General features: G+C 46.2%; 1 protein-coding gene and 2 non-coding genes across 3 annotated transcripts; all 3 read left to right on the top strand.

Annotated features, from left to right (window-relative positions):
* Positions 1-5,957: 5,957 nt before the first annotated feature.
* On the top strand, positions 5,958-11,703 carry RPSA (ribosomal protein SA). Its single transcript, XM_004033889.5, has 7 exons — positions 5,958-6,037; positions 6,890-7,055; positions 7,870-7,988; positions 10,015-10,260; positions 10,909-11,037; positions 11,156-11,321; positions 11,534-11,703. The coding sequence occupies exons 2-7, from the start codon at positions 6,923-6,925 to the stop codon at positions 11,626-11,628; spliced, it is 888 nt and encodes a 295-aa protein (XP_004033937.1). The 5' UTR covers positions 5,958-6,037; positions 6,890-6,922; the 3' UTR covers positions 11,629-11,703.
* LOC115934178 (small nucleolar RNA SNORA62/SNORA6 family) lies at positions 7,657-7,807 on the top strand. The gene has a single exon (XR_004070001.1). It is a non-coding gene; the product is annotated as a small nucleolar RNA SNORA62/SNORA6 family (small nucleolar RNA).
* Positions 10,315-10,468, top strand: LOC115934177 (small nucleolar RNA SNORA62/SNORA6 family). Its single transcript, XR_004070000.3, has one exon. It is a non-coding gene; the product is annotated as a small nucleolar RNA SNORA62/SNORA6 family (small nucleolar RNA).
* Positions 11,704-14,509: the final 2,806 nt, after the last annotated feature.

A 14,509-nucleotide genomic window follows, 5' to 3' on the forward strand; every position in this document is an offset into this window, starting at 1 on the left:
TACAGGTGTGAGCCACCACGCCTGGCCTCCTTTTTCTTTTATGAAGCTTTTAGAGACAGATCCCAGACATCATATAATTTCACCCTTGTTTACTTCAATATGCATCTCTTAAAAATTATGGACTTTTTTTTAACATAAGTATGTCATTACCCCACCTGGAAAAATTTAACACATTTTTTGCATATCATCCATATTCACATTTCCCAGACTGTCCCAACAATGATTTTTTATAGTTGGTTTATTTCAATTAGAATTCAAACAAGGTCCATACAAGGCATTTGGTCTTTTATTGATGTTTTAGAAACAGGGTCTTGCTCGTCACCCAGGATGCAGTGCAGTGGTATGATCATGGTTCACCGCAACCTTGAACTTCCAGGCTCAAGCCATCCTCCCACTTCAGCCTCCCAAGTAGCTGGGACTACAGGTGCACGCCACCACACCCAGCCAGTTTTTAAAAAAATTTTTTGCAGAGACAAGATCTCACAATGTTGCCCAGGCTGGTCTCAAACTCCTAGCCTCAAGTGATCCTCCAGCCTCAGCCTCCCAAAGGATTGGGATTACAGGTATGAGCCACCACACTTTGCCAGCAGTTGGTTTTGAAAATCTCTAGGCTGGGCACAGTGGCTCATGCCTGTAGGCCCAGCCCTTTGGAAAGCCAAGGCTGATAGATCGCTTGAGCCCAGTAGTTTGAGACCAGCCTAGGCAACTTAGTCAAACTCTGTCTCTACAGAAAAATTAAAAAATTTGCCAGGTGTGGTGAGGCACATCTGTAGTCCCAGCTACTCAGAAGGCTGAGGCAGGAGAATCACTTAAGCCCTGAAAGTCAAGGCTGCAGTGAGCCATGATCAGGCCACTGCACTCCAGCCCAGATGACAGAGCAAGGCCCTGTCTCAAAAACAAAACCTCTTTATTCCAGGACACCACCATTCTCCCCAATTTTTTTGTTCTACATTGTCTTTGTAGGGACTGAGGGGACGGGGGAACAAGACAAAGTTAGAGGAAACTTGATTCTGAAGCAGTGTCTAAGGCCTCTCTTGGCATATCAAAGGGCTAGTCTTTGAGGTAACACATTCTCAGCCCCAGTATCTTGTAAAATGTCCCATTTTCTGAATTTGTTTTCTGATGGTTTTAGCTCATTTCTGTTTCACACACGTTCTATAAACTGGATGTTACCTTGGATGGCTTGATTACATTTAGGTCTATCCAATTTCTTAGGCAAAGGAAAGACCAGAGCTATAGATTCTAAGTGGTAGAAAGTCTGAAAAGGCATACGAGGGTTTCTCACTTAGCAAATGAGTGAGTGCAAATGAAACGTTCTATTCACTTCATTCAGTTGCTTCCTCCCAAGAGAAATGAGTAGAGGCTGAAATTTCTTTAACCAGCAGTTAGAAAAGATAAATAATTTTGAGGCAAACCAAGGTTAGAGTGAGTCAGTTCTGAGGGCCCAATCAAGACAGGGAACCCAGCAGTGACTCTGGGAGGTTGCAAAACTGAAACCTGCTCACCAAGGTTATGCCTTATGCCCCTTCCATATACTTCTGGCTGAGCAGTGCATTTATAACTTGTTGGGTTTTTTGTTTTTTTGAGACAGGGTCTCACTCTATTCCACAGGCTGGAGTACACTGGCAATCTCAGCTCACTGCAGCCTCAACCTCCCAGGCTCAAGCAATCCTCCCACCTCAGCCTCCCAAGTAGCTGGGACTACAGGCATGCATTACTACACCCAGCTAATATTTTTGTATTTTTAGTAGAGACAGGGTTTCGCCATGTTGCCCAGGCTAGTCTCGAACTCCTGGGCTCAAGGGATCTGCCCACCTCAGCCTCCCAAAGTGCTGGGATTACAGGTGTGTGCCATCACGCCTGGCCTTCTAACTTATCGTTGATATTAAATGTAACAAACAGGCTGGGCACGGTGGCTCATGCCTATAATCCCAGCACTTCGGGAGGCTGAGGCGGGCAGATCACAAGGTCAGGAGTTCGAGACTAGCCTGACCAACATGGTGAAAACCTATCTCTACTAAAAACACAAAAATTAGCCGGGCATGGTGGCACACACCTGTAATCCCAGTTACTTGGGAGGCCAAGGCAGGAGAATAATTTGAACCTGGGAGGCGGAGGTTGCAGTGAGCTGAGATCGTGCCATTGCACACCAGAGGGACTCTGTCTCAAAAAATAAATAAATAAATTTAACAAGCAGCAGGGCACAGTGGGTCACACCTATAATCCCAGCACTTTGGGAGGCCAAGGCGAGTGAGATCACTTGAGGTCAGGAGTTCAAGACCAGCCTGGCCAACATGGCAAAGCCCTGTCTCTACTAAAATTACAAAAAATCAGCCAGATGTAGTGGTGTGCACCTGTAGTCCCAGCTATTCGGGTAGCTGAGGCACAAGAATTGCTTGAATCTGGGAGGCAGAGGTTGCAGTGAGTTGCAATTGCACCACTGCACTCCAGCCTGGGAGACAGCAACTCTGTCTCAAAAAAAAAAAAACAAAAAACAAAAAAAAAAAAGAAGAAAAAAAATTTAACAATCCACTGTGTCTTAAATTTCAGCTTTTGTCACCACTCCCTCCAAAAAAAGCTGCCTCAATGCAACAGCCTCTAGGTAGAACTAGCTTCTAAGTTCTTCTCTGCTCCTGGGAGCCATTAGCTTAGGTAGTCAGGAAATACCCTAGGCCAGGCGCAGTGGCTCATGCCTGTAATCCTAGCACTTCGGGAGGCCGAGGCGGGCTGATCACTTGAGGTAAGGAGTTCAAGACCAGCCTGGCCAACAAAGCAAAACCCTGTCTCTACCAAAAATACAAAAACTGGCCAGATGTGGTGGTGCGGGCCTGTAGTCCCAGCTACTCGGGAGGCTGAAGCTGGAGAATTGCTTGAGCCTGGGAGCAGAGGTTGCAGTGAGCTGAGATCACACTACTGCACTCCAGCCTGGGTGACAGAATGAGACTGTCTCAAAAAAAAAAAAAAAAAATTACATAAAATAAAGAAGAAATACTCTAGAGTCTAGGATCATGGTTTTTAAACTCAATATGGCTGCACATTGGAATCATCTGGAAAATGCTGGGGCTCAGAAAATGATACCCCTGACTGAATAGGGCACTTTGGCATGCTGAATGCTTTGAATTAAAGAAAATTGAAAGGCTTCTGAAATAGCGTCAGAACCAAGGTTTCTTTCTGACCTTCCCCTAACCCCATCTCTCAATCCCCTCTTTTCCCAAAGCATCCGGAGGGGCTTTGTCTGAAGTTCCCTTATCTGAATAAGGTAGGTTCCTCCAGAATAAAATACAATAGTCTTAAAACTTCTTCCCTAAGAATCTCATCAGGTAACCAGGAAATATTAACCACTGGGAAGAGAAAAGACTAAAAGTCATCACCATGGCCAGACAGACTCTTCATCTATTTTTCTGAGGGCAACTTTTGAGAGATTTTCCAGGAGACATTATTTGCCTAATAAGGCAACCTTTGGTCACAGTGAAGTTCCTCCCCTTACCCTTTGCTGCTGTTTCCCCCAGAGCTCACAGGAACTTTGTCTCAGGCAAATTTTCTGTTCTTTGAACTCATTCCTATCCTTCCAAAAATCACTTACTAACCCTCTAAATTGTTTACCATCCCATCTCCCTTCCCTGTGAAGTAGATGCTATTTAAGCTTCAGCCATCTGGCCCTTCTTTGAGTCTTATATTTCATGTGGCTCCTGTGCATAAGCACATTAATAAATGTGTATGTTTGGCCTGGTGTGGTGGCTCACGCCTGTAATCCCAGCACTTTGGGAAGCCGAGGTGGGCAGATAACCTGAGGTCAGGAGTTCAAGTCCAGCCTGACCAACATGGAGAAACCCCATCTCTACTAAAAATACAAAATTAACCGGGTGTGATGGCGCATGCCTATAATCCCAGCTACTCGAGAGGCTGAGGCAGGAGAATTGCTTGAACCCGAGAGGCGGAGGTTTTGTTGAGCCGAGATTGAGCCACTGCACTCCAGCCTGGGCAACAAGAGCGAAATTCCGTCTCAAAAAAAAAAGTGTATGTTTCTTCTCCTGTTAATTTGTCTATTGTCAGTTCATTTTAGCAGTGAACACTCAGAAGGCGGAGGGGAAGCCCCTACAAGAGCTTTAAAAGCTACTGATGCTTGGGTCTCACTCAGAGAGTGAGATATTCAGCCCAGGTGTAAGATTTTAAAAGCTGCCCAGGTGATCCTAATGCCAAGGCTGAGACCCCCCTGGAGGAACCCTGCAGAGCTGCACTCACTACTCAGCAGTCCCAATCCACACTTGAAGGGTTAAGCAGGAGTACATTTGGGTGCAGGGGGCAGGGCATTGTTTTGGGACTCAGGGGCCTCTGAGGAGGCTTGTGGCCTGAGTTTCTGCCAACAAACTGAATGCCTCCTCTTCCCATAACAAAGCGTAGAAGCGGGAGGCATTTGCAGCAAGAGGCTGTGACTTCTCTGAATTTGTCCCTCAAGCCCCAGGTGCTTCAGCCTTGGTGGGTGATGAAGCAGAGCAGCCTGGGGATGACCTGTGCTAGGGTCCAAGGGTTTCCAAGCTCCTCAGAAAATCATACTGGCTTCAGTGGAGCTGCAGAGCCACTTGCAGGAGAACCTGGATGTGCTGTCCTTTGGAAGAGTGGCCATAAGGGTCTACGAGTTCATTTTAGGGTGGGCTCAGAAATCAGATTGACTCAGCAGGCCCCAGAGAGGAACCTGCACTTTTTTTTTTTTTTTTTGACGGAGTCTTGCTCTGTCGCCCAGGCTGGAGTGCAAGTGGCGCAATCTCCACTCACCACAACCTCTGCCTCCTGGGTTCAAGCAATTCTCCCGCCTCAGCCTCCCCAGTAGCTGGGATTACAGGCATGCCCGGCTAATTTTTGAATTTTTAGTAGATACTGGGTTTCGCCATGTTGGCCAGGCTGGTCTCTTGAACTCCTGGCCTCAAGGGATCCGCCCGCGTCAGCCTCCCAAAGTGCTGGGACTACAGCCACCGCGCCCCTTCAATTAACTCCTATTTTTTTGTTTGTTTTTTGGAGACAGAATTTCGCTCTATTGCCCAGGCTGGAGTGCAGCGGTGCAATCACATTCACTGCAGCCTTGACCTCTAGGCTCAAGCTATCCTCCCGCCTCAGCCTCCTGAGTAGCTGAGACTACAGGCACGCACCACCATGATTGGTTAATTTTTGTATTTTTTGTGGAGATGGGGTCTCCCCATGTTTCCCAGGCTAGTCTTGAACTTCTGAGCTCAGGCAATCCACCCACCTCGGCCTCCCAAAGTGCTGGGATTACAGGCACAAGCCACCGCGCCCGGCAAACTTATCTCCTACTGATGGATATTGCAAAATTTTTCTTCTACCAAAAAAAAAAAAAGATAGATAGATATAATCCATACCATCTGTTCAATCTTGTCCTTTTTAACTTTTTCAGGGAAACTTCCCCCAGGTGATAGATGGATAGATACATGAGATAGATATAACGCACACGATCAGTTCAATCTTGTCCTTTTTAACTTTTCAGAGAAAACTTCCCCTAAGTGAACATTTAAATCTGAATTACGTCCTGTTAAACTGTTCTCCAGGAAAATAAAATAAAATAAAATAAATCTTCAAGTTTTTGTTTACCTAACAGTTTGTTGTGTCGAACAAACCTTCCTACTTTTCAGGTAACAAAACGGCAGCTTAGGCTAGAAAGCCGCTCATATTCGCAGGTACAAGGGCTGGGTAAGAACGCCCCGCCTGGCTGACTAACTTCAGTTCCGCGCTCTGGACAGGAATTATGCACGGGGCGTCGCTGTGGCACTAGAAACCCCAAAGTCACAAGCGCCCCAGATCCGACCAGGATGCCGTTACGGGCTACAGCCCACAGGCCCGCTGATGCGGCGCAAGCCCGCCTTCCTGAAGAAAGAGCCCAGTCCCGGCAGCGTTCTTCTCCGGCTCCGCCCTTCTTCCGCTCGACTTTCTTTGCCATTGGCTGACAACGGAGTACATAAGGACGTCATTTCCTGCCGCCTGTCTTTTCCGCGCTACCTGCAGAGGGGTCCATACGGCGTTGTTCTGGGTGAGTTCCGTGTAGCGTCCCTGGCGCTTTCCAGGGCTGGAAAAATGAGCTTTTCCTGCTCAAATAAAGGGTGAGAAGACTAGTGATGAAAGCCGGTCAGACTCGGTCTGTCTCCCGCCCGGCGCGCCCCACCTTAGGCCTGCGGCCCGCACGTGGCCAGGCTCGGGCCGGCGGGTTCCCAGAGTGCCCCGGGAGCGGGTGGAGGCCGCCCTCCAGCGGAGGCTCCGAGCTGGGGTTCGGGCCAGGCCGCGGGTGGGCGGGAGTGCAGAAAGCGGGCTAACATCCCGTGTTGCTATCCCTTCGGAGTCCCACACGGCGGTGAGTCGAGGCCCAGGCGCTGATTTACACCAGCTACTTGGGCTGGTCGGGTTTTCCCGTTCGCGCCGTGCGGGTCAGGAGTTAAGGTTCTCGGGTTTTTAGACAAGTGGTGATATCACAGCGAAGTAATTCCAAAGCATCCGCCTACAATCTGCTTGAAAATGTCTGAAAACAATTTCATGCGTTTTTTGTCTTTAGTTTGCATATTCCAAATATGGCTGCTCTTTTATATCTAGTTGTTAACTTGGCGCATCCACAACTTTTCCTTAATTCCTATCTTGAGAAGTGTTGAATTTCCATTCGCTAATTTCGTGTAGTTTTATTACTCGGTTACTCTGCCGTCCACCATTTCCTCAGTAAGATGTGCGCTGTTCCGTAATACACGACATGTATTGGTTAACTTTCTGTTTACCCTTCACTACACTGTAAGCTCAATGTCTGACACTGTAGCAGATGGAGTTTTTGGTTGCTTTTAAGGGTGTACCCCACTTAACTCAATGGAATGAAAAGAAATAGATTGCTCCCTTATTTCAGATTCCCGTCGTAACTTAAAGGGAAACTTTCACAATGTCCGGAGCCCTTGATGTCCTGCAAATGAAAGAGGAGGATGTCCTTAAGTTCCTTGCAGCAGGAACCCACTTAGGTGGCACCAATCTTGACTTCCAGATGGAACAGTACATCTATAAAAGGAAAAGTGATGGTTAGTCATTGCTTTAATTTTTTGTTACTCCAGCTGTAAGTACAAATTTTGAGCTTGCTATTCTCGTGGTTAGTTCTGGGTAATTTCTTTGTATCTTCCTTAAATGAAGCCAGACCCCTAGGTTGAAAACATACTTTAAATAAATGTTCTTGTTATTGGGAGAAAAGATTTCTGCTCCAGGGGAGGAATATGTCAGTTGTCTGAGTTACGGGACTTGGGTTGGGTCATGAACATGAGAAAGTTCATTGGCTGAGTTTCTAATAGCTCGCATAGTGCCTTCAACTTCATAGGTACTTACAAAGGCTATTGAACTGAATTTTGAGTGGAAAGTGGGGTAAGAGGTGGGAATGAACAACATGGTTTGGAAGAACCAGAGGATGGAAGGCATTAAGTTGGCTAAGGCACTTACTTATTTTAGAGATAAAACTACCAAGGACTTGGGAGTAACATGCTGTAAAGGAGTTTTAGGATGAATCTTGCATCAGTGCAGATGATAAAAGGGAAAGAGTGGCAGAAAGCCAGGAAGTGGATTCTTAAGAACCAATGATGGAATAAGTACAGGGAAAGAGAAAGGAAAGTGGATTTAGCCAACTGAATCTAGGCTGCACACTATTAAAGCTCAGGGTGGAGGCCAGTCTTGGCTCATGAACTTCTGAGTGTCGGAAGTGTGCTATATCAATGGCAGGATTTTCGCTAACACCAGTAGAGCTTGCCTCTATGACTGGAGTTTGGTAGTACTCGCTGCCACATAGAGTAAACTTGAGAAGAATGTACAGCCAGGTCAAGTGTTACAAATCCTTCTGCCCTCACTTAGGCATCTATATCATAAATCTGAAGAGGACCTGGGAGAAGCTTCTGCTGGCAGCTCGTGCTATTGTTGCCATTGAAAACCCTGCTGATGTCAGTGTTATATCCTCCAGGAATACTGGCCAGGTTTGTGGAACAGTGGTTAGTTTTTATATTATAGAATAGCTTACAGACATTGTGAGACATACAGAAAGATATAAGAAAATAGAAATAACTCAGGCTGGGCGCAGTAGTTACGCCTATAATCCCAGCACTTTGGGAGGTGGAGTCCGGCGGATTACGAGGTCAGGAGATCACACCACGGTGAAGCCCCGTCTCTACTAAAAATACAAAAATTAGTTGGGCGTGGTGGCGGGCGCCTGTAGTCCCAGCTACTCGGGAGGCCGAGGTGGAGAATGGCGTGAACCCGGTGGGCGGAGCTTGCAGTGACCTGAGATGGCACCACTGTACTCCAGCCTGGGTGACAGAGCCGCGACTCCGTCTCAAAAAAAAAAAAAAAGAAAATAGAAAACTCAAACTCCACTGTTAGAGATCTTAAGTTGGACTGAGCCATAGAAATCGCCCTTATGACCTTCCTTTTTTTTTTTTTCTCTCCCCCTTCAAGACAGTCTTGCTCTGTTGCCTGTTGCCCAGCCTGGACTGCAGTGGTGTGATATCGGCTCATTGCAGCCTTTGCCTCCCGAGCTCAAGGGATTCTCCTGCCACAGCCTCCCGAGTAGCTGGAATTACAGGCATGTGCCACCATGCCTGACTGATTTTTGTATTTTTAGTAGAGACATGGTTTTACCATTTGGCCAGGCTGGTCTTAAACGCCTGATCTCAAGTGATCCTCCCACCTCGGCCTCCCAAAGTGTTGGGATTACAGGCGTAAGCCACTGTGCCCAGCCTGTAAGACCTTTTCAACATACATGCTGGGCATCTGGCAGTATGTTGAACTTTATAATTTCATTTTGTGTAGACTTGTGCCACTAAATATCTAGAAATTCTATTAAAGTGGCTTATTACATTTTCCCATAGTCAAAGTTTTTACCTTAAAACAATGAAATACTGGGACAGAAATTTTTTAAGAATCTTAGCCAGTCATGATGGCATGCACCCATAGTTCCCGTTAATTGGGAGTCTGAGGCAGGAGATCCCTCAAGTCCAGGAGCTGGGGGCTGCAGTAAGTTATGATTTTGCCACTGCACTCCAAGCCTGGGGCACAGAGTGAGATCCTGTTTCTTAAAAAAAAAAAAAAAAAAAGCCAGTCATGGGTGGCTCATGCTTTTGTAATATGAGGTACTTTGTGAGGCCGAGGCTGGTGGCTTGCTTGAGCCCAGAAGTTCGAGACCAGGGTGGGCAACGTGGCAAAACTCCGTCTCTACCAAAATTAACAAAAACGAGCTGGGTGTGGTGTTGCGTGCCTGTAGTCTCAGCTGAGGCTGAGGTGGGAAGATTGCTAGAACACAGGAGGTTGAGGCAGCAGGGAGCCAAGACTGTCCACTGCATCCCAGCCTGAGTGACAGAGTGAGGCCTTGTCTCAAAGAGAACCTCTGCCAACTTGAATGAAAAATACCTTAATTTGTATTTTTAAGAAATGACTAGTTAGTAAAACTTGAATCTTTTTTGCCACAGCTCTATTTTAAGAATTTTTCTGTTGAGAAAACTAGTAGATTTCTTGAATTCTAAGAGTTCTAACAGGGATTTTATTCATCTTAACTATTTTGACAGATTTAAAAATTATGTAGTAAGACTTTATTTCAATGTTGACAGGACGGGTTCCCATGTGTGTTTTTGCAGAGGGTTATTCCTGAAACTGACTTGTTACTAGGACCACATAGTTTGGTACCCAGTAGAAAAAAGGCAGTTAGTTACTGCTATAGAATGAACTGAGTGACAGTTCTTGCTTGCTTGAGAAAAATATACTGAGCATCTAGATTGGGCCAGGTAGTGTTGCTAGGTGCTTGGGATATATAGTAGAAAAACAAGCCTGTCTTTTTTAATGTATGCAGGAAATCTCTGGAGAAGTAAGAGAGGTTAAGGAAAGCTGGGTATGTGCCTGCTTTACATGGAGTAGTAGTGATTAAGTTGGCCAGTGCCCAGAAGTGCTTACTGGGTGCCAGGATTGTTGCTATGGAATATCGAGTACCACTAACTTTTAAATTCTTCAAAGAGGGCTGTGCTGAAGTTTGCTGCTGCCACTGGAGCCACTCCAATTGCTGGCCGCTTCACTCCTGGAACCTTCACTAACCAGATCCAGGCAGCCTTCCGGGAGCCACGGCTTCTTGTGGTCACTGACCCCAGGGCTGACCACCAGCCTCTCACGGAGGCATCTTATGTTAACCTACCTACCATTGCGCTGTGTAACACAGATTCTCCTCTGCGCTATGTGGACATTGCCATCCCATGCAACAACAAGGTAATGATTTTAGGATCTAGAGTTTGTGAATGCGTGCTCTAGAAAAAACATTCCTGTGCACATTGTTAGAGCTTGGAGTTGAGGCTACTGACTGGCCGATGAACTCGCAAGTGTAGGTAGTGTGCTACATGAGGGGCAAGTTTTTCGCTAACACCACAAGGGTCTCTGGCCCAATGAGTGGAGTTTGATAGTAATTCTTGCTACAAGTATAACATTACTGCATGACAGCTTTGTGGAGAAATGAAAACGTTTGGAAAATAGTATGTTTTCTTCTGCCTTTGTCCATGTTTCTTGCTCAGGCCTCAGGTACTTGGCCTTTGTTTTCACACCAACTTGATGGGTTCTACTATAAGATTCTAAAAAGGTGGGTTGTGTGTGGTTCAGATTGGTTGATTTGTAACCCTAGTTGTGCATAAGAATTGCCCAGATATTTTTTTTAAATGCCAGTGTCCAGGCATTTTTTTTTCAATCCCTATGATTCCAGTGTGCAGACAAGGTTGAAAATCCCTATTTATAATGCTCCGTTACAATTGCTTTTCAGCTAAGAGATGTCTGTACTTTTGGTACCTAGATGATGTAAGAGCCAGGAAGGTGCTTGCTGTTTGGGTTTGACCAAGTGTCACTCTAATAATCTGCCACTCTTGGCAGGGAGCTCACTCAGTGGGTTTGATGTGGTGGATGCTGGCTCGGGAAGTTCTGCGCATGCGTGGCACCATTTCCCGTGAACACCCATGGGAGGTCATGCCTGATCTGTACTTCTACAGAGATCCTGAAGAGGTAAGCTTCTCCAAAGGCTTGTGGTTACATAAGCAAATTGGACAACTTGGACTGTGCTTCTAGGAAGCAAAATTTGTCAGTCCCTGTAAGTCTTTCCTCTTTTTTTTTTGTAACCCAGATTGAAAAAGAAGAGCAGGCTGCTGCTGAGAAGGCAGTGACCAAGGAGGAATTTCAGGGTGAATGGACTGCTCCCGCTCCTGAGTTCACTGCTACTCAGCCTGAGGTTGCAGACTGGTCTGAAGGTGTACAGGTGCCCTCTGTGCCTATTCAGCAATTCCCTACTGGTATGTATCAGGATAGAGGTGAATTAAGCTGATATTTTGCAACTTCTCAGTTTTATTCTAACTTTAATGATCTCTGTGACTTTTATACTAGCTTTAAGAGGTTTTCATTCCAGTGTGCTACAGCATCTGATAGACTGCTGTTGGGAGTGGGGTAAGGAAAAATACTACATTGAGGACAGAGCTGATGGCTTTTTTTGGTATTCTCTTAACAGAAGACTGGAGCGCTCAGCCTGCCACGGAAGACTGGTCTGCGGCTCCCACTGCTCAGGCCACTGAATGGGTAGGAGCAACCACTGACTGGTCTTAAGCTGTTCTTGCATAGGCTCTTAAGCAACATGGAAAAATGGTTGATGGAAAATAAACATCAGTTTCTAAAAGTTGTCTTCATTTAGTTTGCTTTTTACTCCAGATCAGAATACCTGGGATTGCATACCAAAGCATAATAATAAATACATGTCTCGACATGAGTTGTACTCCTAAAGCCCACTGTAGATAGTGTATATTGCTTTTCACTTGAGAATTTCCCTGAGCTTCCTTCCTGTGTGGAGAACATGTGTGCCCTGAAAATAGATAAAAGTGGTTACACTTACTTAGTCGGTAACCTCAGGAATACTTTTCCGAGGCCCTGATGATCTTGCTTTTATTACCATTTGCGTAGGTAAGTTCTATAGAGCTTAGGTTTTTATTTTTGAGAGTCTTCCTGTCACTTAGGTTAACTATTCCTGGAAGCCCTGGAGAGGCGATGGCCCTTCCCCACATTGAGAGACATTAATTGCCCCTCTTGTCAGCTTGCCTACAGGTTCTGGGAGAGGAGAGGTATGTATGTATTTAAAAATGTGATGTTCTCCATATTTGTCTTTGCGGGGAGGGGGTTGGGGAGACAGTCTTTCCCTGTTGCCCAGGCTGGAGTACAGTGGCGTGATCTCAGTTCACTGCAACCTCTGCCTCCTGGGTTCAAGCGATTCTTGTGCCTCAGGCTCTCCTGCGTAGCTGGGATTTCAGGTGTGCACTGCCACACCTAGCTAATTTTTGTATTTGTAGTAGAGATGGTTCTGCCAGGCTGGTCTCCAACTCCTGGCCTCATGTGACCCGCCCCAAAATGCTGGGATTACAGGCCTGAGCCTGACCATATTTGTTTTTTATGTATTAATGCTGGTGGCTTCATCCTAAACGGATTTCAAGATTTTCATTGCCTATTAAAAAAATACTCGTGGCTGTCATGTTGGCTCACCCATGATCCCAGCACTTTGGGAGGCAGAGGCAAAGCGATTGCTTGAGCTCAGGAGTTCAGGACCAGCCTGGGCAACGTGGTAAAACCCCGTCTTTCTCCAAAAGATACAAAAAATTGGCAGGGTGTGATGGCATACTCCTGTAGTACCTCAGCTACACAGGAGACTGAGGTGGGAGAATCACCTGAGGCCAGGAGTTGGAGGCTGCAGTGAGCTGTGATTGAGCCCCTGTATACTCTAGCCTGGGTGACGAAGTGAGGCCCTGTCTCAGAAAGATTATAGAGACATTTCCATAGATTGGATTGAATGCAGATTTTGAGATGGCCTGAACTGATTTACATGGATTCATACATTCTCTTGGAAAATTTACAAAATACATGTACATGTGACCACATTCCTAGGGCTCCTTCCGGTGGTGCTGAGGCAATGGGAACACTGCAACCTCAAGCATTGTCTTCATGGGAAGCCTGCTTATGGCTGTAAGCGAGGCTGGGAAGATCTGCCCTATAATGTCTCCAAGTTGAATGGCATTCAGTGAGATTTATGGATCCTGAAGTTGCAAGTGGTTAGCAACACTGGTAGAGATTGCTAGAATCAGGATGGTGGGAAGCAGGGACAGTTTACCAGAAGGCTACTGGCCAACAGGGGAGTTGGAGAAGCATTGCGAGGTGGTGTGAGCCTGGAGTAAGGTATACTAAGCTCATTTAATGAGCGGGTTCTGGGTGGAGTCTGTTCAGCGAACAGAGAACCTTGGCATTTCTGGACACTTGAAGATACTGTGGAAAACATCCGTTGTGACTATCCAGCAACCTCCAGGATTACCCCATCTTACTGGGGTCCCATGCAAACCCAGCCTCTCCATAGACTTGTGTCCTAGTGCCAAGCACCTCCAATCAGGAGACCTTGGTAGCATTCTCAAACCAGTTCCAGAAAGTCTCTTTTTCTAGATTCTGAGGTTAGGGAGGAGGTAGTCTCCCTTGGCAGGGTTCATTCACGTTCAGCTAAGTGGAAGCCAGCAAATACTAGAGGGGATTTCTCTCAGACCCACTCAGCTGGGGTTAGCCTTCCCTGGCAGGCCTTAACCTTTTTATAACCTTGTATATCTGAAAATAGGATCCTCTCCCCAACTCCACTCCCCTGGCCCTGCACCATATCACCAACTGCTAGTGGATTCTGGCTCAGGTTTGGGATCACCATGCTCTCATGGGACCCAGCAGCTGCCTATGGCCGCAGAGTCGGTGTCCCCAAGCTGTCACCATCTGGAATAGCCATCTTAAACTAGCCAGTTCCAACAGTTTTCTCTTGCCTGGTGGTGCCCACCTGATGTAGGGCAGCTCATAAGCACTGCTGAATCAGTGACAATCTGTGCCCCCTGGGTGTTCAGCAGCCTGCTACTAGCAACTTACCCCCAGTGGTGTTTGCAGAATTGAGTCTTCCTGACTCAATTCCTAGCATGAGGCCATTTTTAAGGTGAGGGAGAAGCCGTTCCCTCCTTCACTGCTAGGCACTGCTCTTGCTTTGGCCCCGTGAGCCGCCTCCCTTCTTGCCCTGGCACATCTCCATTTCCTTCTACACAGGAATTGCATTTCTCTCAGTAAGTTATTCAATTTCCTTGTTCAGCCTGATCTTACAAATGTAGCTTGCTCTAAATATTTTACTTGTTCACAACTTCAAGCTCTTCATACACTTTTGGGCAGTTTGTCTTCTATGCTTAATAGAAACTGAATCCCACACAGAACTCTAGTTTCCCTCTTCTTCTACTTTCTTAAGTAGCTTAGGGACTCCTTTCTTAGGACTGTGTGCAATAAACATATATTTTCTAGTACATTCCTAGTATGAGGGCATATCTGAGCATCCTCATTGGAATCAGCCTATCACAAAAGCTGGCACTTGGTAAATGCTAGTAAGTACTGAGTGAAAAGAAAAAGTTAAGAATAAATCTGAGGGCCAGGTGGCTCA

Source organism: Gorilla gorilla, chromosome 2 (assembly GCF_029281585.2).
Source record: "Gorilla gorilla gorilla isolate KB3781 chromosome 2, NHGRI_mGorGor1-v2.1_pri, whole genome shotgun sequence".
Classification (NCBI taxonomy): Eukaryota; Metazoa; Chordata; class Mammalia; order Primates; family Hominidae; genus Gorilla; species Gorilla gorilla.